Source organism: Lepus europaeus, chromosome 14 (genome assembly GCF_033115175.1).
Source record: "Lepus europaeus isolate LE1 chromosome 14, mLepTim1.pri, whole genome shotgun sequence".
Taxonomy (NCBI): domain Eukaryota; kingdom Metazoa; phylum Chordata; class Mammalia; order Lagomorpha; family Leporidae; genus Lepus; species Lepus europaeus.
Window position 1 is genome coordinate 40,656,178 of NC_084840.1, and position 23,580 is coordinate 40,679,757.

The 23,580-nt window shown below is 47.8% G+C and overlaps 2 protein-coding genes across 5 annotated transcripts; one reads left to right on the forward strand and one right to left on the reverse strand.

Moving 5' to 3' along the window:
- On the reverse strand, positions 1-6,942 carry ACBD7 (acyl-CoA binding domain containing 7). Of its 3 annotated transcripts, none has more exons than XM_062211351.1 (5): positions 6,904-6,942; positions 2,056-2,173; positions 1,884-1,946; positions 1,713-1,796; positions 1-58 (listed from the first exon to the last, which is right to left on the reverse strand). In XM_062211351.1, exons 1-4 carry the CDS (start codon positions 6,913-6,915, stop codon positions 1,723-1,725), a joined length of 267 nt encoding a protein of 88 aa, XP_062067335.1. In that variant the 5' UTR covers positions 6,916-6,942; the 3' UTR covers positions 1-58; positions 1,713-1,722. The 3 variants fall into 3 exon arrangements, with proteins under 3 accessions (XP_062067335.1, XP_062067336.1, XP_062067334.1); XM_062211352.1 differs by lacking the exon at positions 1-58 and adding an exon at positions 1,062-1,097; XM_062211350.1 differs by lacking the exon at positions 1-58 and having other exon boundaries at positions 1,591-1,796.
- A 10,764-nt stretch (positions 6,943-17,706) lies between these two features.
- Positions 17,707-23,398, forward strand: RPP38 (ribonuclease P/MRP subunit p38). 2 transcript variants are annotated; one of them, XM_062210495.1, is made up of 4 exons: positions 17,707-17,957; positions 18,423-18,613; positions 19,610-19,661; positions 21,204-23,398. In XM_062210495.1, exon 4 carries the CDS (start codon positions 21,215-21,217, stop codon positions 22,049-22,051), a length of 837 nt encoding a protein of 278 aa, XP_062066479.1. In that variant the 5' UTR covers positions 17,707-17,957; positions 18,423-18,613; positions 19,610-19,661; positions 21,204-21,214; the 3' UTR covers positions 22,052-23,398. The 2 variants fall into 2 exon arrangements, with proteins under 2 accessions (XP_062066479.1, XP_062066480.1); XM_062210496.1 differs by lacking the exons at positions 17,707-17,957; positions 18,423-18,613 and adding an exon at positions 18,627-19,507.
- The last annotated feature ends 182 nt before the right edge of the window (positions 23,399-23,580 follow it).

A 23,580-nucleotide genomic window follows, 5' to 3' on the forward strand; every position in this document is an offset into this window, starting at 1 on the left:
GGGTGAACCAACAGAAAGGATAGACCTTTCTCTCTGTCTCTCTCACTTTCCACTCCGCCTGTCAAAAAAACAGAAACAAAAACAAACATGAAGTTAATCTATTTCTCTGATCATACCACACTCAACTTGAACTCTTACAAAGACGATATAGATACACCCTTTTCACAAGCATTTATTCTATGGTATCTCAAATAAATTTTCAGATTAAAATATTACTATCCTCTTTCAAAGAACTTGTGTACTGGCCAGAAACTAAATAATTGGTCAATATTCCAGACTTACATTTTCACTCTGATGATACCAAACATAAGTATACAGTAGTGGTTCATTTAGCACTAGATACATTTTCTTTTATCTTTCTTTCTTTCTTTCTTTCTTTCTTTTTGACAGGCAGAGTTAGTGAGAGAGAGAGAGGCAGAGAGAAAGGTCTTCCTTCCATTGGTTCACCCCCCAAATGGCTGCTAGGGCCAGCGCGCTGCACCAAACCAAAGCCAGGAGCCAGGTGCTTCCTCCTGGTCTCCCATGCAGGTGCAGGGCCCAAGCACTTGGGCCATTCTCCACTTTCCTTCTGGGCCACAGCAGAGAGCAGGACTAGAAGAGGACCAACCGGGACAGAATCCGGCGCCCTGACCAGGACTAGAACCCGGGGTGCCGGCGCCGCAGGCAGAGGATTAGCCTAGTGAGCCATGGTGCCAGCCCACTAGATACATTTTCAAGTGTTTTTTTTTTTCTTAAATTTAAAAATGTAAAGAAAAATAGAAGACTTTTTCATGGCAGCTCTTTTCTTTTTTTGAAGAATGATGGATAGACTATAATTGAAAGGCAGAGATTCAGAGAAAGAGAGAGAGAATGTCTTCCATCTGCTTGTTCACTCTCCAAGTGGATGCAAAAGCAGGGTCTGGGCCAGGCAAAAGCCTGGAGCTTCTTCCGGGTCTCCCACGTGGGTGCAGGGTCCCAAGGACTGTTGCTGCATTCTCGGGCGGGCACATTAGCAGCAAGCTGGATCGGAAGTGAAATAGCCAAGACTGGGACCAGCACCCTTATGGGATGCCAGTGCCACAGGTGGAGGCTTAATCTTCCATGCCACAGTGCCGGCCCTGATGGATACACACTTGAGTTAATTTTTTAAAATACTTGTTATGTTGTATATAGCATTTTCTGTAATATGAGGGCCAGATGATTATAGTTAGCACATTCAAATCTTACAACCACTCTGTGAGAGTGATATTATTTTCTTTCCTACACAGATGAAGCTTAGCAAGGTTAACTAACTTGCCCCAGGTCATCTCATAAGTCACAGAAGACCTGGACCAGGCGATTCTGTGACTCCACAGTCCCCACGTCTAGGTGAGCCCAAAGCCACACAGTGTAACAATGAATCATCTTGCTACTGATTCTTAACAAGCTGCATTTATTACACCACTGACACCAACTCACTGTAGCAGAGATAAACCACAAGAACAAACAATGGTTAAAGTTTCTGTGTACATTCCATCAGAGTAATAACTTTTAAAAATAACTCAAGTCTCACCTGGTTGAATCAAGTAAGATTTAATCAGCTATGCAGTGATAGCATATTCCTAATTAAATATTGTATATCATGCTAATAGTGAAAGTAAACCTGATACATGGGGTTAACAGCACATTTTCCACACTCAATGTTAAGTTATGTTACCTTCGCCACGAAGGCTCCAGGAGGAAAAATTTCTCACCTGCTGAATTCTAAACCCCGTATTTTTCAATCAGCTCATTAGCTTTAGAAATGTAGGCACTCATGGCATCATCCTTCGACAATCCTAAAAAGACACAAGCAGGTTATGTCAGGGACTGCTGCTCAGGGAGGTTGAGAAGCCTTGTTTTGGACTTGTTAAAGAATTAAACACCTTTTTGGAGGCTCCATGCTTCCCACTTGGCCTTGCCTTTTAAGTCTAACATTGCTGGACAGGCTGCCAAAAGAAGGAGAGATACTTTCAGGTTTTCTGTGCACTGCGTGCTTCTTTAAACACTGTTCAAAGCAAGTTCACACTTAGTCTTTCTTCTACAGCCATGCAATACCAATATTCACGTCGCCAATGATGGCTTGCTTGTACAGCCCATAGAGTGCTTTCAGTTCTTCATCGCTGGGTCTCGCCTTCAGCTTCCTCACGTCTTTGGTGGCCTTGTCAAAATCAGCCTAAAGGGGGAAAAAACGGAAACAAAAGACACACAGTGCATTTGCTAATGTTAGGCAGGCCATCTTCATTTGAAGACATTTACCACCAGGGAGTGGGAATCCAGAGAGGAGGAGGAGGAAGGTTTCAATTAGAAGTGAGCTATTGTGCAGTGCTGTGGCACAGTGGGTTAGGCTGCACTTGGGACAACCACATCCCATATGTGGGCACTGATCCACTTCCCTGCTAATGCATCTTGGAAGGCGGCAGAGAATGGTTCAAGTGTTTGGGCCCCTGCCACCTACATGGGAAACCCAGATGGAGTTCCAGGCTCCCAGTACCTGGCCCAGCCCTGGCTATTGTTGGCATGCGGAGGGTGAACCAGAAGATGAAAGATTTCTCTCCCTCTTTGGTGCTCTGCCTTTAGAGTAGGTGAAAACAAACATTTTTAAAAATGAAGTTATTACTGCTCTGCTTCCACCAAAATTATCCCAATTTCCTGAACTCATGGACACTTCTCCAAGTATGATATTCAGACAACATATGCAGAACTAAATCAAATTCTTTTTTTTTAATTTTTTTTATTTTTGACAGGCAGAGTGGACAGTGAGAGAGAGAGAGAGAGACAGAGAGAAAGGTCTTCCTTTTTGCCGTTGGTTCACCCTCTAATGGCCGCCGCGGTAGCGCGCTGCGGCCGGCGCACCGCGCTGTTCCGATGGCAGGAGCCAGGTGCTTATCCTGGTCTCCCATGGGGTGCAGAGCCCAAACACTTGGGCCATCTGGCTTTTAAAGGGCATTAACTCAGTGACGCTTTCTTTATGTGACACTACTTTCTCAAGCCCACATCTCACTGCACGCAGGTACTGGGTTAGCAGTTCATGCCATCGGGCAGGACATTCTTCCCCCAGCGCCCACATGCCCCTGTTCTTCAACAGTATCACTGACACCTGTGCATGGACCAGCTAGGTGCAAAGGACAATCAATATTCCTGATTTAGGGGCTGGCACTGCAGCACAGTGGGTTCATGCTGTGGCACTGGCATCCCCTATGAACACTGGTTTGAGTGGTAGCTGCTCCACAACCGATCCAGCTCCCTGCTAATGTGCCTGGGAAAACAGCGGAAGGCAGCTCAAGTGTCTGGGCCCCTGCCATCCATGTGTGGGACTCATATGAAGCTCCCAGCTTCTGCCCAGCCCAGCCCCAGCTGTTGCAGCCACTTGGGGAGTGAACCAGCAAATGGAAGCTACCTCTCTCTTCTCTGTAACGCTGCCTCTCAAATAAGTAAGTAATTTTTTTTAAAGATTTATTTATTTATTTGAAAGGCAGAGTTATAGAGGTAGAGGCAGAGACAAGGAGAGGTCTTCCATCTGTTGGTTCACTCCCCAGATGGCTGCAACAGCCAGAGCTGAGCCGATCTGAAGCCAGGATCCAGGAGCTTACTCACATGGGAGACCTGGAAGAAAGAGGCCAAGCACCTGGGCCATCTCCTACTGCTTTCCCAGGCACATTAGCAGGAGCTGGATCTGAAGAGGAGCAGCTGCCACAGCACCGGCCCCAATAAACAATCTTTAAAAATATTCCTGATTTAGTCAAATTGCTCATATAAATTCCTTTCAACCAAAACCCATAAGATTTATGTCAACTGCTTTACAGAATAGAGAAGTTGTGTAGCCAACTTAGCAAAGGTTCACTCTAACTATGCTTGAGGATTAGGTTCTCTCCTGAGCTAACTCTGACACCCCAGCCTGCGTAACTCCCCAGGAACCTTGGGCTGACCCAGGCCCACAGCCCAGGAAGCAGCCAGCAGCCAGCAGCCACCCCTTACTGTATTCCAGGGAACAGCACTCTCAGGGGCCTTATCCTTTCCCCTCTTTTAACCTCCAGGTTTGTACTGTGCAAAGGGCCTTAGTGGTTATTCTTATGAACAGACTTTTTAAATCCTTTTTCTTTAAATAAACTATATTTTACCTCATGTCATTTGTTTTAAACTGGAAGTAAGCAGGAATTGTCGGAGGCCTGAATATCTAACAAGGAGGCACTCTAACCCTGCCCTCCATAGTTCTTTCTCCAATGTCAGAGCTCCACTTTGGTCCACAGGCCCAGGAGGGAAAGCGGATAGCCCCATGGTAACCTCAGAACTCTGTGATCATAGCAGTTTCTGGGTTAAGTTTCCTTCCAACCCTGAAGACAGGACAAAAGCACAACTAGAACTGTTGTTTGTGACAGACAGAAATCACCTGCAAATTGGCGACCAGGGTCTCTAATTTACGTAACCTTGAACATGGCCCAGCCTCCTGATCAGTTCCTACAGGGGACCGAGAAGGAAGCCTGCACCCTTACAGATACTCTTAATTATTACATTCACAGCCACAGGATTAATTGTATTTTATATTCTACTTAAAGCAACACTGTGACAAAGGGCACCTCTTCCTGCTTGGAAACCATCAGCTGTTTTACACATAATGTTAGAGTGTGGTTAGGGTTGGGGTTAGTGTTAGGAGCCAGACGGCCTTAGTTTGGATCACAGCATAACCACGCAAGAGCTGCAGGATCTCACGAGCTGCAGAACCTCTCCATGTCGTCCTTCACCTGGAGTGTCACACCATAGGAGCAGCACTCGCAAGGGGGCAGAAGGATTTAAATCAGTTAATACACGCAAAGTCCTTAGAATAGTGTGCGGCACATGGTGAGTGGTCCACGACGGTTAGCTATTTTCTGTTCTATTTAAGGTTCCTTGGTGAGAAAACCTAGCTCTAGAAGAAACTGATATAAATATTCACAATGAAGCAAGACTTTAAAAATGCTGAGATTATGGTTTAACCAAAACCACAAAATTGTTTTATAAACTCAGCCCTGTAAACTGTGTAGAAAAAACAAAGACTAGAAAGAAACACACTAACAGATACAAACAGTAACTGCCTTTGATACTGGTAAGTTTCCTGGCTTTTAAATACATTCTGTACAAACGTTCTGTAATGTGCCTGTACTGTGTTTATAATGAGAAAATAGAAAGGCTGCATGAGGGACCCGGGCCGCTCAAGGCAAGGCTGCTCAGATAGAGGCGCTGGGGTCTTCTTCCTCAGGCTCCTCACTCATCTCAGGGGTTCTGTTTGCTGTAAAATCTCCTGCCACGGTCCAGGGATGTCCACTCAATTCCCTGCTGGGAGCCAAGCCTTGAGCAGAATTCTAAGCCGTCTTAAAAACTGTGAGAGGGCCTCGCCTTCTAGGAAGAAGTTTCTGGAAAATTAAAGAGCTAAGGAAAGTCCTGGACCCTCTCCACAGAAGAGATAAGCCCTGACCAAGTTTCCCAGGCTGCCCCTCCCCGGACAGGCACCCCGCTGTGGGGCAGGGCCCAGCTTCCTCCTCGCGGGCACCTCCGGGCACCATGCATCACGACCTTCCCGCTGTGCGGGGCTGTTCCACCGCACCCCGGGTTGTGAGACCTTTGTGAGGCACGCTGTCACGGGAACCCCTGCGAGAAGCGAACTCCTCCGAAGTGCAGCTTCCCAAAGACACCGAGCATCTGGGCAGGAAGGTGTTAGGACTCCACGCGATTCCCAGGGCACACGTTCTTGACGTGGCTGTGAGCACTGGGCTCCCAGAGCTCAGCACCGAACAGCAACACGCGGTGACCGGCCTGGATGCACGCGCAGGACAGTCGGCCCGCAGCAGCCCCGAGTCCCAGGGGCAAGCGAGCCCTGAGACGTGCAGCAGAGAGGGCGCTGCGGCTCTGGGAACAGGGCGGGGAAGGGTGCGAGTCCTTTCCGGAGGCGATGAGCAGGTGCTCTGCTCAGCCTGGGAGGGTCCTCCTTCCCCTCGTTCCCTGGGGGGGCGGGGCAGGGGCAGCCGCTCCAGGCAGGGCCAACAGAATTTGCCAGGGTTCAGCATAAAGGCTGCACGGAGTTCAAAGGAAACTCTCATATCTTCGATGCAAGTTTTGATTATTTCGGGAAAAGTTCAGTGTGGATTACATTAAGTCATTCACAAGAGAAAAAGATCTATGTGTTCAACGAGCAGCTGATGTTGCCTCGACTCTTACCGCAAGCCCGGCACTGTTTTATACACACTATGGATGCGGCGTATTTGACCGCGTTCGTGTTCCTACGCCAGTGTGGGAGAAGGAACGGGAGGTGGTGGAGGTAAAGTCACTGTTTTACAGGCTAGGAGGGGGCGAGGTTTACAGACCTGAACCCAGGTGACTGCAGTGTCCACCTTTAACCCACATAACTTCCTGCATGAAGAAACGGTTAACACATTTAGTTGTGTTCATTCTATCCAGTCGTATGCACTTAAAAAACTATATTTTCGGAGAATATTTAATAGTGAGAAAATGCTAAATACTAAGTACTAGGTAGAAGGCCGAAACTATAGAAAGCAACAGAATAGGCGTGCATACTTCAAATGCACACCTCTGTGCAGCTGCAAAGGGGCACACACGGAAAATGACATACAAGGAAGTCATCCCGTCCATCAGCAGCGGTTGTGGTCGAGCTCCTCGGGGACTGCACCTACTCTGACGCTCACGCGGTTTAATCAGTCCCTGGGGTCCAGGAAGTTGCCATGGGCAGTCCCCGCTCCTGGTAAACAGGTGGCAAAGTGCTGCCCTCGGGAAGGGGTGGGGATGCCCTCAGGACCACCTGGAATGCTCGGGGTAGGCGCGGAGGGTGGGCGGCAGCTGCAAGGGGTCGCCACGCCTGCCCTGCCCCCTGCTCGGGCGCCTCCCTCTCGGCGCACCCCTCACCCGCTGGTTTACCTGCAGAGACATCCTGGCGAAGACCAAGGCACACCTGCTCTCCGCCTGCTGCTGAGCTTCTGCCTCGCCGGCCGCCGCTTCTTAAAGGCAACGCTCCTCCCTCGGCCCTCCCATTGGCCGCGCTCCCGGCCCAGCCGGCTCCTATTGGCCGGAGGCGCTGGAGGGCGGGGCTAGGGGAGAGCGCTTCGCTGACTCGCGGGGGCTCCCCGGCCGCCTCCGCGGTTCTCAGCAGCTCGAATCCCAGTCAGTGGAAAGGCTAAAGGAAGGGAGTTTAAAGTATTTCTTCTCCGCTCCTGGCTCGCATTTCTGGTCTTTCTCAGGAGGTTGTTTGCAGGACGTGGAGCTCACTTGGGATTCCGCCTCTGTACCCGTGTGCAACGCTGACGACGAGGATTTGCATGGGAGTCACCTCCCCAGAGTCTGCGGACGCTGGGTGAGAGGGGGCTTGAGGTTTGTCTCCTTTTTTCCCCTTTGTGACGCAAAAACTACCCTAACTTGCTTTTCTTTATGGGCAAGGCCCAGCACTGCGAGCTTGGGCAGCCTGAGCCGGTTCTCCAGGGTGCACACCCCACGCCCCGCGAGGCTACGGACGCGCAGAACCGGGCTGTGAGCCGCGTCTCAGTGCCTTCCCCGAAGCTGACACAGTCCCTGGGCGCACGGGTGGTTCGCTTTCCGGTCTTCGTTTTTCGTGGTGGAGAAAGGGACTGGGAGCAAAGAAACTCAGTTTCAGAGGGTACTGGATTTGAACCAGGGATGGGGCTGGGTGGGGGGGAGGCCCTCAGAACATCTGAGCTTGTTTTTGTACAATACTGCATTTTTGGTTTTTTTTTTTCTTCTAATTTTTTGACAGAGTGGGCAGTGAGAGAGAGAGACAGAGAGAAAGGTCTTCCTTTGCCGTTGGTTCACCCTCCAATGGCTGCCGTGGTAGCGCACCGCGCTGATCCAATGGCAGGAGCCAGGTGCTTCTCCTGGTCTCCCATGCGGGTGCAGGGCCCAAGCACTTGGGCCATCCTCCACTGCACTCCCGGGTCACAGCAGAGAGCTGGCCTGGAAGAGGAGCAACCGGGACAGAATCTGGTGCCCCGACCGGGACTAGAACCTGGTGTGCTGGCGCCGCAAGGCGGAGGACTAGCCTAGTGAGCCGCGGCGCTGGCCTGTTTTTTTTTTTGTTTTTGTTTTTGAAAGGTTTGCTATGTTCTCATGTAAATCTTGTTTTTTTGTTATTTGGTTTTTGGTGTTTGTTTTGTTTTGTTTTGCTTGTTTTCTCTCCTTAACAGCAAATCAATGGAAATAAATCTATTTCCAAGTAAAGGAAAATGTTAGAAAAACATACTGGGCCATTTTCTTGGTTTTTGTTTTTAAAAAGTCCTGGACAATGGGACATGCACAGTGGCAGCTTCAGAACGGGGAGCACTGGGGGCCAGTGTTCGACCTGACAGTAGACATGTGTGTTCCCTGTCAGAGTGCCTGGGTTCCATTCCCGGCTCCAGCTCCCGCCTCCAGCTTCCTGCTAATGGAGACCGTGGACGGTAGTGGTGACAGCTCAAGGAGCTGAATTCCTGCTACCCACCTTGGGAGGTACAACTGAATTCTGGCTCCAGAATTGCTATCACCATCCCAGCCCCAGGCATTTGGGGAGTGAACCACTGGCAGATGGGAGAATGTGTTCTCTGTCAAAAGTAAATAAATGATAATAAAATAATATTTCAAACCATAAATGCCTTATCTTTGTTAAAATAAAAATTCAGTGATACCTAAAAACGAGAAGAGAAGAAACACCCTAGGTTAGTCCAGCCAAAGGTAGAAAACTCCTCTCAGTGTTTCTGCACTGAAGTTCAATGTCCTCTTCAGCTACCTTTGACATGATAATTACAAGAAACCAGGAGGGGGCAGGCCTTTTGGAATAAGGGATTAGGCCACTGCTCAGTACGCTCACATCCCACACTGCAGTGCCAGTTTGAATCTTGGCTTCTCTACTTCCTATCTAGCCTCCTGCTAATGCATCCTGGGAGGCAGCAGATGGTGGCTCAAGTCCTTGGGCCCTTGACACCCATGTAGGAGAACTGGGTAGGGACCTGGATAGAGCCCCGGCTGTTGCTGGCATTTGGGGAGTGAACCAACAGATGCAAAATGTGTTGCTTTGCCTTTCAAGTAGATGAAAACAAATAAATATTAAAAGAAAACAAAACCAGAAAAGGAGAGCGGGAGGTACTCTGTGCTCTGTTTAATTCTCTAAGTCTAGAATATTCTGTAAAACACTCTTTTCAAAATATTTCTTTTCCTGGGTCGTCCTCCCCCATCAGATTGGTAGAGCTGTGGCATTTTCTCAGGAAGCAAGAAGGAAGCAAACCAGCGGAATCCTTGTCCTCCAAGAATCCATAATAGTATTCCCCACTCAGTGCCATGTCAGCTCGTGGGGGCTCTTTAGAAGGGACTCAGCTTGGACACACAATAGAGTAGTTTTTTTTTTTTTTTACTGTTTTATTAAAAGTTGGTTATACACATACATATAGATGTAAAGCTTTAAAACAATGAAAGGCACACTTAGGAGTCACTTTCTATTAAGAAACAGAAGATTACCTTTAGTTTTGAAGCCCCTTGGGATTTTCCAACTCCATTTCATCCTATCCTCCCATATTTATTCATGCAAATATTCACTGAGTGCCTGAGGGAGCCAGACACTGTCCTAGGTTCTTGAGAAATATCCGTCAAGCAAAGAAACAAAATCTCTCTTCCAGTATTATTCTGGTAGGGGATGACAGATCATAAACACATCATATGCATATTACATAGTCTATTACCAGATGGGTGAAAAGTCCTATTTTTAAAAGGAGCAGAAAAAAGAGGACAAGTCCGAGGAATGTGGGGAATGAGGAGGTGACTGGCAGTTGCAAGTAGGGAGTCAGGCTTAGTCTCTTTGGAAAGTAGCAGTTGGAGTAAAACTTGATGAGGTGAGGGAGATGGCCAGGCAGATCCCTGGAGGCAGAGTTTCCCCTGAGACGATTTTGGACTTCCTGGGCAGGAGGGAGGGACAGGAAGGAGGTCAGTGTGGCTGAGGCAGGGAGCGAGAGATGGAAGTCAGATCGTATAAAGCCTGGTCCAAAAGTGTTTATTTGGCTTTTAGTGGGAGTAGAGCACTGAACCTGATCTGACCAGGATTGCTCTTGATCCTACCTTGAAAATAGACAACAGGTGGGGCCGACACTGTGGCGCAGTGGGTTAAAGCCCTTGCCTGAGGTACTGGCATCCCATATGGGCGCTGGTTCGAGTCCCAGCTGCTCCACTTCCCGTCCAGTCCTCTGCTGTGGCTGTGGCCTGGGAAGGCGGTGGAGGGTGGCTCGAGTCCTTGGGCCCCTGCATTCATGTGGGAGGCCCAGAAGAAGCTCCTGGCTACTGATTTCAGATTGGCACAGCTCCGGCCATTGCAGCCAGTTGGGGAGATGGAAGACCTCTCTTTCTGTCTCTACCTCTCTCTGTAACTCTGTCTTTCAAATTAATAAATAAATTTTAAAAATAAAAGAAAACAGACAATAGGGGGAAAAGGAACAATTAACCTTACTGTGATAGTAATCTAGGGGAGAACTTACGGATGTCTCCAACTCAGGTAGCAGCAGTGGAAGTAGTGAGGGGTACTTCAAATTCTGGATGTATTTTGAAGGTGGAGTTAACAGAAACTGCTGACAAATTTCACATGGGCTGTGAAAGAAAGAGAGGAATGATGTGTAATCCCAAGCCTGATGAGAAGAGCCATAGATGGAGTAGGTTTGGAGGGGTGCAAAGATCTGTTCAGCTTGGCCCGGTTACCTCTGAGACATCAGTGAAGTCACACAGACAGCTGAATATCCCGGTTCAGTCTGGGCTGGATATATGATTTAGAAGTTACCAACCTAGGAACAGTATTTAGAATTCTAGACTTGATGACCCTAGAACATGAGTGTATATAGAAGAGAAAAAAGAACTGAAGATTGAACCCTGGGGGACTCCAAACTTAGGGAGCTGGGGAGAAGAGGAAGAAGTTGCAGAGAATGTGGTATGCTAGAAATCAAGTCAAAAAAGCTTCTCACGGGAAATTATTTCAAGCAACATAACGATTGAGGATTAACAGTTGGCTCTAGGTCACTGATGAGCTGAAGAGAAGTTTAACTGGTGGCGGGGAGCAAAGCCTGATTGCAGTGGGCTTAAGAATGCCAGGAGCAGCTGCTCCTGAATAGTGTAGTATAACAGAGTAGTCTCATGGGCTTTCTATTTGCTTATCCCTCCACCTGTGGCACACACATTATCCTACTTATTAAATGCTTCCCGTTTTGTTCAGGAAGGATTCTGGCACTGTGTCCTTTCAGATACACTTGATCCATGGATCAAGTCCCACAGAATAATGACTTTTACTTTTTCTTGGACTTGCACTGAAAGTCTCTGTCGGTTGGATGAGGATCAGGGCTGAGCTTTATGATACAGATTTACTATGCATGACCCTTACATGAATTTCTCAATAGTTGTCATGTTTTCTGATAAAGTTTCTACTCTTCCCCACTGAAGGTATTGCACAACTTCTGTAGATTTACTTCTGTTACTTTGTGATTTTCATGATGTAGATGGAGTTTGTTTTTTGAATTTCATTGTGTATCTGTTACTGCAGTAGAGAAAGGGAATTGACCTTTGTATATTATATCCAATGGCTCCGATGAGTCTCTTTATTCTTTTTTGGGCAATTTTTATTTTTATTTTTTGGTCTATAGCTAGCAGTCTATAATGACAGTTTCTTTCTTTCTTTTTTATTTTTTGACAGGCAGAGTGGACAGTGAGAGAGACAGAGAGAAAAGTCTTCCTTTTGCCGTTGGTTCACCTTCCAATGGCCGCCACGGCCAGCGTGCTGCGGCCGGCGCACCGCACTGATCCGATGGCAGGAGCCAGGTGCTTCTCCTGGTCTCCCATGCGGGTGCAGGGCCCAAGGACTTGGGCCATCCTCCACTGCACTCCCTGGCCACAGCAGAGAGCTGGCCTGGAAGAGGGGCAACCGCCACAGAATCTGGCGCCCCGACTGGGACTAGAACCCGGTGTGCCGGCGCCGCAAGGCGGAGGATTAGCCTAGTGAGCCGTATAATGACAATTTCATTTTTTCCTCTCCAATCCTCACAACTTTCTTTTCCTTTATAATCTAGTATAACAGTAGTAATAATATTAGCAGGGGCTGGTGTTGTGGCCCAGCGGGTTAAAACCCCAGTCTGCAGTGCTGGTATCCCATATGGGTGCTGGTTTGAGTCCCAGATGCTCCACTTCTGATCCAGCTCCCTGCTAATGTAACTGGGAAAACACCGGAGGATGGCCCAAGTCCTTGGGAGACCTGGAAGAAGTCCCTGGCTCTGATTGACTCAGCTCCGGCTGTTGGAATGGAGTGAACCAACTGATGGAAGACCTCTACCTCTCTCTGTAACTCCATCTTTCAAATATATAAAAAAAATCTTTAAAAAATACAGTAATATGAGCATTCTTATACCTTAAATGTAATACTTTCAATGTTTCACTATTAAATGTGATGTTTACTGCTGTGGTGAGATTTTGATGTGTGTTACTATGTTAAAGAAATTAATTTCTCTTGTAATTTCATAGGGATTGTTAATATGAATGGATGCTGAATCTGATCAAAAGCTTTTCTTTAAAATGCAAATCAAAACCACAATGAGGTTTTACCTCACCCCGGTGAGAATGGCTCACATCCAGAAATCTACCAACAATAGATGCTGGAGAGGATGTGGGGAAAAAGGGACACTAACCCACTGTTGGTGGGAATGCAAACTGGTTAAGCCACTATGGAAGTCAGTCTGGAGATTCCTCAGAAACCTGAACATAACCCTACCATACAACCCAGCCATCCCACTCCTTGGAATTTACCCAAAGGAAATTAATTTGGCAAATAAAAAAGCCATCTGCACATTAATGTTTATTGCAGCTCAATTCACAATAGCTAAGACCTGGAACCAACCCAAATGCCCATCAACAGTAGACTGGGTAAAGAAATTATGGGACATGTACTCCATAGAATACTATACAGCAGTAAGGAACAATGAAACCCAGTCATTTGAAACAAGATGGAGGGATCTGGAAAACATCATGCTGAGTGAATTAAGCCAGTCCCAAAGAGACAAATATCATTTGTTTTCCCTGATCGGCGACAACTAACTGAGCACCAAAGGGGAAACCTGCTGAAGTGAAATGGACACTATAAGAAACAATGACCTGATCAGCTTTTGTCCTGACTCTAGATATACAATGTAATACTTTATCCTTATACTTTGCGTTTCTGTGTGGGCACAAAATGATGAGGTCTTTACTAATTATATATTGAAGTGATCTTCTGTATATAAAGAGAATTGGAAATGAAAAAAAAATAATAACAACCTGGTGTTAAAATGGAAATGGCATAGAAAATTAATTAATTTGAAAAAAAAAATCATGTAGGTTCTCTGTCTTTAATGTGCTGTACATTGCTATTTAATGCTATAATTAGTAATCCAATGGTAGTTTTTTCACTTGATGTTGCTATATGGGCAAAATGTTGAAATCTTTACCTAATATATACTAAGCTGATCTTCTGTATACAAAGAGAATTGAAAATGAATCCTTACATGAATGGAGGGGGAAAGGGAGCGGGAAAGGGGAGGGTTGCGGGCGGGAGGGAGGTTATGGGAGGGGGGAAGCCATTGTAACCCATAAGCTGTACTTTGGAAATTTATATTCATTAAATAAAAGTTTAATTAAAAAAAAAAAAGCTTTTCTTTAAAAAAAAAAAAGTCTCAGTGATACTGTAACATTTCTCCCTTGATCTTTTCAACGGGATGGTTTACAAAAAAAATTTTTTTTAAGCCTGCATGCAGCTTTCCCATAGAATTTTCATTACCATTTACTGTTTTTTTTTTTTTTTTAAGATTTATTTATTTATTTGAATGTCCGAGTTACACAGAGAGAGAAGGAGAGGCAGAGAAAGAGGTTCACTCCCCAACTGGCCTCAACAGCTGGAGCTGTGCCAATCTGAAGCCAGGAGCCAGGAGCTTCTTTCAGGTCTCCCACACAGGGGCAGGGCCCAAGCATTTGGGCCATCTTCCACTGCTTTCCCAGGCCATAGCAGAGAGCTGGATCGAAAGTGGAGCAGCCGGGATTTGAACCAGTGTCCATATGAGATGCCGGCACGGCAGACGGAGGCTTTAACCCGCTGTGCCACAGCATTGGCCCCCTTTTTTCTTTTTTCTTTCTTTCCTCTCTCCCTCTTCTTCCTTCCTCCCTCCCTTCCTTGCTTCTGCATCCATGTTTAGAAGCCATCATCTGCTGCCTCCTAGGACATGCAGTAGCAGGAAGTGGGAATCAGGAACAATGCAGACACTCCAGTAGGAGATACAGGCATCCCAGCTCGCATCTTAACCAGTGAGCCAAATGCCTGCCCTCAGAAAATTCCCCACCAAAATAGACTTCTTTTAATTTCATTTCTTCCAAACTTTTTACATACCTTTATAATTACTCATATTAAAGCACACATATTGTGAAACAAATTAGAAGGGAGTGCAGAAAGGAAATATGTTTGGAGATTACAGGGCCATGGAAACAATTCTACTTTTTTGTTGTCATGCTTGTGTGATACAAATGGGACAGAAACTAATTTTGAAATGTTCATTTTCACAAAATTATTGTGGAAACTGTATCACTAGTCTTAATACAAACACTGAAATAAAGAAGCTACATTTAATTGTCATTCACTTAATTCTGCCAGGTTGTCACTGTATTCATTACAAAACTATTTATTAGGACTGCCAAGACTATATGCCAGGCACTGTGCTAAGCTTCTTACACAGATCAGCTCCTCTAATCCTCAAAACAGGTACTATTTTTATCACTTCACAGAGGAGGTTAATTAGGTAGCCTAGGGTTATAGCTAGTCAGTGATGAAATTAGGATTTCAACCAGGTAGCCTGGCTCCAGAGACATGTAACCACTGATAATCCCTATCCAGCTAATAAATACTAAGATGATGCTCAAATTATAAATCTGGAACCTTAAGGGGGACAAAGAATTAGACAAATTTTCTTCCCATTATTCTAGTATTTCAATTAGACCTGTGTGTCTCTGTTTTTAGGATCTCATGTTTAATTCACCATAATGAACTACTATAATCCATTTTCTGAAACAAAAGCCTGTTGTTGTACTCAATCTCATGGTAACCTTATTCTTTTTTTTTTTTTTTAAATATATACTTGAAAGGCAGAGTGATTAAAAGAGTTACAAAGAGATCTTCCATCTGCTGGTTCATTTCTCAGATAGCTACCATGAGCTGGACCAGGCCAGAGGCAGGAGCATGGAACTCCAACTGGGTCTCTCACATAGGTGGAAGGGGCCCAGGTGTTTGGGCCATCTTCTGCTGCTTTCCCAGACACATTAGCAGGGAGCTGGATTGGAAGCAGAGCAGCTGGGACTGGAACCAGCTATCTGATACAGGATGCTGGCAACACAGAAGGTAGCTTAACTCACTATACCACAATGCTGCCCAACCCTGTCCTTTTTCAACTTTCTATATGTGATAAAAATCAGATTATACTTTAACCTTGTGTAACTTGCAATTTTTGACCAAAAGCAATGCCTTTTTTTGTAGTGTTTACTTTATGGCCAGTTAGGTACTATGTAGGCTATCAAAATTTATATAAACCAGATTCCAAAATGGGAAACAAGCAGAGCATAGATTGCAAAAAAAGAAAATATGTACGAGGATACTTTAAAAAGTTCATAGCAATGAAATTAAAAGGCCGGGGTGGGCATTTGGCCTAGCAGTTCAGACACCAGCTGGTTCCTCTGCAACCTGATTCCTGCTTCCCATCAATGCACACCCTGGGAGGCAGCATGTGATGCTCAAGTGATGGTGCTATGCCTCCCATGTGGGAGACCTAGACTGGGTTCCAGCTCCTGACTTTGGACCAGCCTTATTCTGGCCACCGTGGGCATTTGGGGTGTGAACCAGGACTGGGTTCTTGTCTCTCTATCTGTCTTCCAAAGAAATAAAATTTATTTTTTGACAGGCAGAGTGGACAGTGTGAGAGAGAGAGCCAGAGAGAAAGGTCTTCCTTTTCCGTTGGTTCACCCCCCAATGGCCGCTGCAGCCAGCGCACCGCACTGATCCGAGGCGCCAGGTGCTTCTCCTGGCCTCCCATGCGGGTGCAGGGCCCAAGCACTTGGGCCACAGCAGAGAGCTGGACTGGAAGAGGAGCAACCAGGACAGAATCCGGCGCCCCAACCAGGACTAGAACCCGGTGTGCCGGCGCCGCAGGCGGAGGATTAATCTATTGAGGCATGGCGCTGGCAGAAATAATTTTTTTTTAAAAGATTGTATTTTGGTGCAAAAAAAACACGTGGTTTTGGGGCCGGCGCCGTGGCTCCCTTGGTTAATCCTCCACCTGCAGCGCCGGCATCTCATACGGGCGCTAGGTTCTAGTCCTGATTGCTCCTCTTCCAGTCCAGCTCTCTGCTGTGGCCCGGGAGGTCAGTGGAGGCCCTGCACCCGCGTGGGAGACCAGGGGGAAGCACCTGGCTCCTGGCTTCCATTTGGGGAGTGAACCAACGGAAGGAAGACTTTCGCTCTCTCTCTCACTGTCTGCAGCTCTACCTGTCGAATGAATAAAATCTTATTATTATTTTTTTTTTGATAGGCAGAGTTAGACAGTGAGAGAGGGACAGAGAGAAAGGTCTTACTTTGCCGTTGGTTCACCCCCCAAGTGGCCGCTACAGCCGGTGCGCTGTGCAGATCCGAAGCCAGGAGCCAGGTGCTTCTCCTGGTATCCCATTCGGGTGCAGGAGCCCAAGGACTTGGGCCATCCTCCACTGCACTCCTGGGCCACAGCAGAGAGCTGGCCTGGAAGAGGAGCAACCGGGACAGAATCCGGCACCCAGACCGTGACTAGAACTCGGGGTGCCGGCGCCACAGGCGGTGGATTAGCCTAGTGAGCCATGGCGCCGGCCAATGAAATTTTTTTTTTTTAAAGAAAGAAATCTATGCGGTTTCTTCATGATACTCATTTTTCATGGCTGTTCTGAAGACCCTCGTGTGTATGGATTTAAAAAGAAATTTTGCACCACAATAAACTCATCTTTTAATTTCATTCTCCAAGGACTTTTTGAAGCATCTCCAGTATGAGAGGGTCAGGATGGTGGCTCAGGTTAAAGCGGAAGAGGAGAAGGGGCGGGGGTGAGCAGCTCATGAACAACCTACTGACGTGTGCTGCGTACAGCCAAGTGTAGAGCCACACATTCAGAATCCTGACCTTAACATCTCCCCCCGCTGTTGCACCGACTGCCCGCGACACCCCGGAGTCCGCTCCTAACTGCCCTCTGCGTTGGCTGCAGTAGCCACCGCAGAGGATGCAGTGTTCCGGGAGGCGAAAAGCCCCACTCTTCCTTCCTCTCTTCATTATTCCCAGGATTGCATTACTGCCTGGGAGGTGTCTCACCCAACCCATCCATCCCCCACCCGTTTCTCTTATTTCCACGGCGGTGGGGCGTGCGCAGGGATCCGACGGAGAGTGAGGGACTGGGGCAGCAAGGGCTGGGGTGTTGCGTCCCGAAGGAGGGAAAAGAGCGAGCTAAGACGACAAGGCTCTGGAAGAAGGAAACTGAGCTAGCAGGAGGAGGGTGCAGACAGGAGCAAAGACGCCCTGAGGGAACCAGCCTCCGGGGAGTTTCACCGGTTGTCTCCCAACCCGCAGGCTGTGGAAAACGCGGCGGCCGCTCACCATGGCAACCCTAAGATCTCGCGAGAAGCAAGCTGCGCCGCGCACAGGCCGGAGCCTCCGCTCCCCGTCCAAAGCTGAGGGAGGCCTCGCTCTGTGGCTTCCCCGCAGCCCGGGGGTGCTTCACCTCGGGTGACGATCCTTACGGCGGAGTAAACAAACGCGTAGCGCGGTCAGCACCTCCGCCCAGCCCCGACAGCGAGAGGAAGGCGCTGCTGGCAGGCGAGGACTGTGCGCACGCGCGGCGCAGGCGCACGTGCAGCCGCCGCCGTGCCCCGCTGGGAGACGCGAGTTGTAAGTTGAGCTGGGGTGCGGGGGAACCCAGGCTGGGGAGGAAGGACCCCGGTCCGGGTGGAATCGAGCCTGGGTCTCCGGCTGGGTCCGGAGGCCGAGGTCGCAGCCCCGGCCACGCACGGTAGCCAGGGCTTCCTGATGGCCTGTCGCGCACCCGCGGGGTTTCCGGCTACCTCCCGGGACCAGCGCGCGCTTCTACTTGGGCTCCTCTGGCTGCCTGGATTACCGCACCTGGTGGGCGGGGGAAGTCCAGAGATAAAACCCCACCCTGGCCCTTCTGCGCTCCGCGTGCACTGAAGTGCGGAGGTGGCGGGAGCGAGGCGGCACCCAGTGGGGGAGCGGCCAACTCTGGGCCCGGGGCGCATCCCCGGGAACGGCGCCGCCATCCGGAAACCGGAGTCGTCCTAGTTCTTCCTAGGCTCCGCTCCCAAGTGATCAGTCGGGAAGCTTGATCTCCTGTTTTAGTGTCCGTCCATCCCCTCCGTGGCGCCTCCAAGTGCGGGCCACCATCATTTTTTACCTGGACTACCGGAGTCCTCTTGGCTGCTTCCAGTCTGCAAAGGACCCTTCCTGCCCGGCATCCACAAAGGTCTCCCTGTGCCGCCCTGCTGAGCACGCCGCTCCTCTGCTGCTGACGTTCGTGTTGCTTCTGTCAGGTTTGTGCATCCGCATCACTGACCTGCCCCTCCTGGTGTCTCACCACTCTTTAGCAACTCTGCCCCAAGAACTGAACGTCCTTTACTGCTGTTCCCGAAATATCCTTCTCGGCCTCAGGCTCCCTTTGGTGGGTTGAAAGGGCACTTCTAGGCTTTCCTGGGACCCTGGACTAAGGCGGGCTCCGCGGTGTGCTCCCTTAGCATCCTGTTCCCGGCTCCTAGAAGGCGTAGATTTTACAGTGTTACCTGCTAATACATCCTCCTCATGGACTCCTAAGTTCACGAAGGCCGGGGACTGTTTTTCCCTTGTTCGTGACCTGGTACATACATCACAGGAAATCCATCAATGTTTGAAGTGAGAAAGGTAGGGGTGAGGGGCTGAAGGGAGGCGTGGCATTCCAGGCAGTACAGACAGGGAGGGGAGAAACTGATGGCTTAGTGAGTATGTGTGTGGTTTGGTGTTGAGTGTAAAATGTGCTTGGGGGACCCTAGAAAGGCAGGTGAGAGATGGGGTCAGAGCGTGGAGGGCCTTCTGTGGCGCCGTCAGTTTGCACTTGGGGAACGGGCATTTAGCCTAGCAGCTGAGATGCCTGTGCCCCACACTGGAGTGCCTGGGTTCAAAACCCAGCTGCAGACCCCAGCTTCCTGTTGATGCAAACACTGGGATCCCTGAAATGGTAATGGCTTAAGTCATTGGGGCTCCTGCCACTCACCTGGGAAAACCGGATGGTATTCCTGGCTCCAGCCCCAAATGCAGCCCAGCTTAGCCCCAGCCCCTGCCCGGCCATCTGGAGATGGAACCAGGAGATAAGAACCCTCTTTGTCTGGGTGGTTTGCCTTGACTCTATTGGAAGTAGAGGCTCGGAGACATAGTTCGGAAGGCACCTCAGCAAGGTCTGTTTTCCCAAGCTATTCTTACAGTATTTTGTTTCTGGATTATACTGCATGAACTTCTGCTTATCCAAGCCACTTACACCTTTTTATCTCCCCCACCAGATTCTGCATTCAGAAGTTAACGCCTCTTGTTACCCCTCCGGAACACAGAATTGTAAGTCTCTACCCCTGCTCTTCAGATGCTGACACATCTTAAGGGACTTGTGTTTTGGCAAGAGCCCTGTTCAGTTGCATTTGTCTTGCTCCTCACTTATTTCCCCTTCCTGACCAACTTTAACCTGATGCCAGCAGTTAGCAATACTTCAGTGGATCTGGAAGAATCACTTTCCTTCCCAGATCCCTGAGCTTGTGGGGATGCTGGGGAGGGCAGTGTGGTGGGCCCGAAGGAAGCAGCCTAGGCAGCAATGCCCAGCGTGGGCACTACTGACACGACTGGGGTTTGATCTCTGACCCCAGGGAGCGGAATTTTTTTTCTGTGGGAAGGTGACTGGGAGGAGTGTCACAGCTGAGAGGTGAGGGCCATTTCTCAGAGCTGCTGGTGTGGAAGGGCGGCCTCTCCCACACCTGCAGTTGCTAATTCTGGTTCTGTCAGGTTCACCTGGGCAGCTTTTCACGAACACAGATGCCCTGGCCCTATTCTCAGAGATTCTAGGTGAAGACCAACTATCTGGATAAATATTTTTAAAGCCACAGGTTATTTCTGAGGTGCAGCTAGGACTGAATAAGCAGAAAACTCGGATTTGGAAAACTACTTGTGACTTGGTGTAGTGAGTCTGTTTCCTCACTCCCACCTTGGGGAGTTCTGAAGGAATGTTTTGAGAATCAAGGAGCACACGCAGCAGGGGCATTGTACATTCTGACATGTTGCACACACACTGTCGGAGAGCACGTAGCTTCCTTTAGCTTTGCCACGAGGGTGCCCATGGTTCTCAACTGAATGCCAGATAGAAGGTGAGGAAAGGCAGGCCTAGGCAGTCGCCCTGAGGATAGGGAGGGTATGCCCTAGACCAGTGGATCCCAGCATTAAGGATCCCTCTTCTTGCTTTTCCTTACTGGAACAATGTCTTTAAGTCTCACCACCACGTTTCCCCATTTTTTGTAAAGTTGCCAGGGAGGCGAGTCAGCTTGGAATAATCGTATGGGGAGGGGCAGGGGAGATACAAGTATACCTCTGCCTGTGCAGCCAGTGTTTCAGGACGGATATACAAGCAACGATGCAAGGAGGAAGGCAGTCACAGAAGGGAGCACACCGCTCAGGTCTTGACAGAGTCACAGCTGGTTAATTATGAATGGCAGAGGTCTCCTGGGCCCCATGAATCCCAGGGCCTAGAACTCCATCCACACACTGCTCAGTGAACAGGAGTCCCAACTAGAGAGCACTTTAGAAAATGGAAACAAATCTATAAGATTAATGCCATACAGTCCCCAAAGAGAATTATGAACATTCTGAATGAATCAACAAGTGGAATTTCACCGATTACAACCATGCAGAACATTCACATTTGCCTGTGAATAAAGACAAAGTCATGAGACAAATGGGGAAAGTTAATCTTGAAAGAGGTTAAATGTGTGGTCACCTAATTGGCCTACATACACAGGCTTGCTACAGCTTACCAAGAATCAGTACAACCAAGGTACTCTGAAGGCGTGCATTTCTAGCTAACATGAATTTTCCATTGTCATTTTGCGTCTGAAGGATTTTCCACAATGGCTGCGGCCCCTCAAGCCCCAGCACGGGGATCTGTCCGGAAGACGAGGCCTCTGGTTGTAAAGACGTCCTTGAACAACCCATATGCTATCTGCTGGAGTGAGCTGGACAGAGACCACGTACACTTCATCCTGCAGACCCTGGAAGACAGGTTTAGATCAACTGGACTTCAGAAGATTGAGGATAAGAAGAAAAAGAAAAAAACTTGTGTCAAAAAGCAAAGCCGAGAAAAATGCAACCTCGATGCCGATATTGGCGAGGATCCAGAGGAGAGAGAGGCAGACGCTAAGCAGCCAGCCTCGGGGTGGTCGCCTGTGCACATCAGGAAGCAGCTGGCCATCGGCGTCAACGAGGTCACCAGAGCCCTGGAGAGGAGCGAGCTGCTGCTGGTACTGGTGTGTAAGTCGGCCAAGCCTGCCATCATCACCTCTCACCTGATCCAGCTGAGTGTGAGCAGAGCCGTGCCTGCCTGCCAGCTTCCCCGGCTCAGTGAGAGAATCGCCCCGGTCATTGGCTTGAAATGTGTCCTAGCCTTGGGGTTTAAAAAGAACTCCACGGACTTCGCGGACGAAGTCAGTGCCATCATCCCCAGAGTACCCGATTTAAATGTACCCTGGCTTCAAGACACAACTGAAGGTTCCGGGGAGGCTTTGGAAAAGCCAGGCAGAGAGATTTTGGAAACTTCATTTGAAGACCTCTCAAAACCCAAGAGGAAACTTGCAGAAGGTCAGCCAGCCTCTGCTGTAGCGTTACAGCCCCTTAAAATAAAGAAACTGATTGCAAACCCTAATAAGAAAAGGAAACCACCCAAAAGTAAAAAGACAACTTCAAAGTAATCTTGTGTAAGCTTGTCATCTCATACAATTTTTCAAAGGACGTTTTGTAAAGATGCCTTGAAACAATAAAAATAAGTTTAATTTATGTATGTTCTTAAGATCCTATTTAATAAGATTCCTACTTTTTGTAACCATATGGCATGGATATATCAAAGTTTAAAAACACTCAGTGCAGACAATATTTTAAAATATAAAAATCAAAACTTATTAGAAATAATGTCCATGCTTTTATAATTGCACCTTTTAAAGGCTGGTCATAATGCTTATATGCAAGAACATCTGTAGTCCTACAGTACTTACATTTTTCCATCCAACTTGGAAAATGTGCCAAGGAAACATGCTCCCAGGTAGTAGGGTAGGTGAAAGTGGATTGGAGAAGCACTATCAGTTTTAAAGGAAGAACAGTAAACGCAAAGCAATGCATTGTTTCAGAAGCAATATATCCTTTTTGGCTTCATGTCAATTTGACTTCCTTGTAGGCAGACTTAGACATAGGCTGGGGAGAAAGGCTTGATGTTCACACAAAAAGCTAAGATATTTGACTAGTTAGCAGTTGCCCACTGTACATGGTTAACTTCATTGTAAATTTACTCCACATAAACAAGATGATGATGAAGATTAGGTGAAATATGGGAGGATGAGGCTAAAACCAAGGGGTAGGTTCTCAGGTGGGTCTGTGTTGCAGGAGTCCCTCAGGTTGGGAAATGGAGCCTGGTCCATGCTCTGTGTCTGAGTGTCTGCTGTTCAGAAAAATCACTTTCTACAGTTGGTGAGGAAGGGATTGGATTCCCAACATTTTTCCCAGCCTAAATTCCAGTGGACTCATGGATTATGCCAGCTCTGTTCATTTCCATTTCATTTTGTGCAAAAGGGATACCTTATAGAGCATTTTCATTATACACAAAGAGTGTACAACAATAATTTTTTTGAATCAAATTCTATATATTGTATATAAATTGTTTTAATAGCTATTTTATAAACAGATTTACTGATTCTGTATTTTAAAATGTTCATTAGTAATCTTAAGTTATAAAGAGAAAAATGTAGTTAAGAATTAAAACTGGGGCCAGTGCCATAGCTCACTTGGCTAATCCTCCACTTGCAGCGCCGGCATCCCATATGGGCACTGGGTTCTAGTCCCAGTTGCTCCTCTTCCAGTCTAGCTCTCTGCTATGGCCCGGGAGGACAGTGGAGGATGGCCCAGGTGCTTGGGCCCCTCCACCTACATGGGAGACCAGGAAGAAGCACCTGGCTCCTGGCTTCAAATTGGCGCAGTGCCGGCCGTGGTGGTCATTTGGGGAGTGAACCAACGGAAGGAAGACCTTTCTCTCTCTGTCTATAAATCTACCTGTCAAATAAAAAAATTTTTTAAAAATTAAAACTGAATTCTGAGTCAACTGAAACTATGTAAATGAATCTAAAGGAATAGTCTATCTGGTTCATCTCATGAGGTAAACTTACGACAAAATATCTGGCAGTTCTACAGTGATCTGAAAACTATTTTGTACAAATATTAACTTTCTGCCATA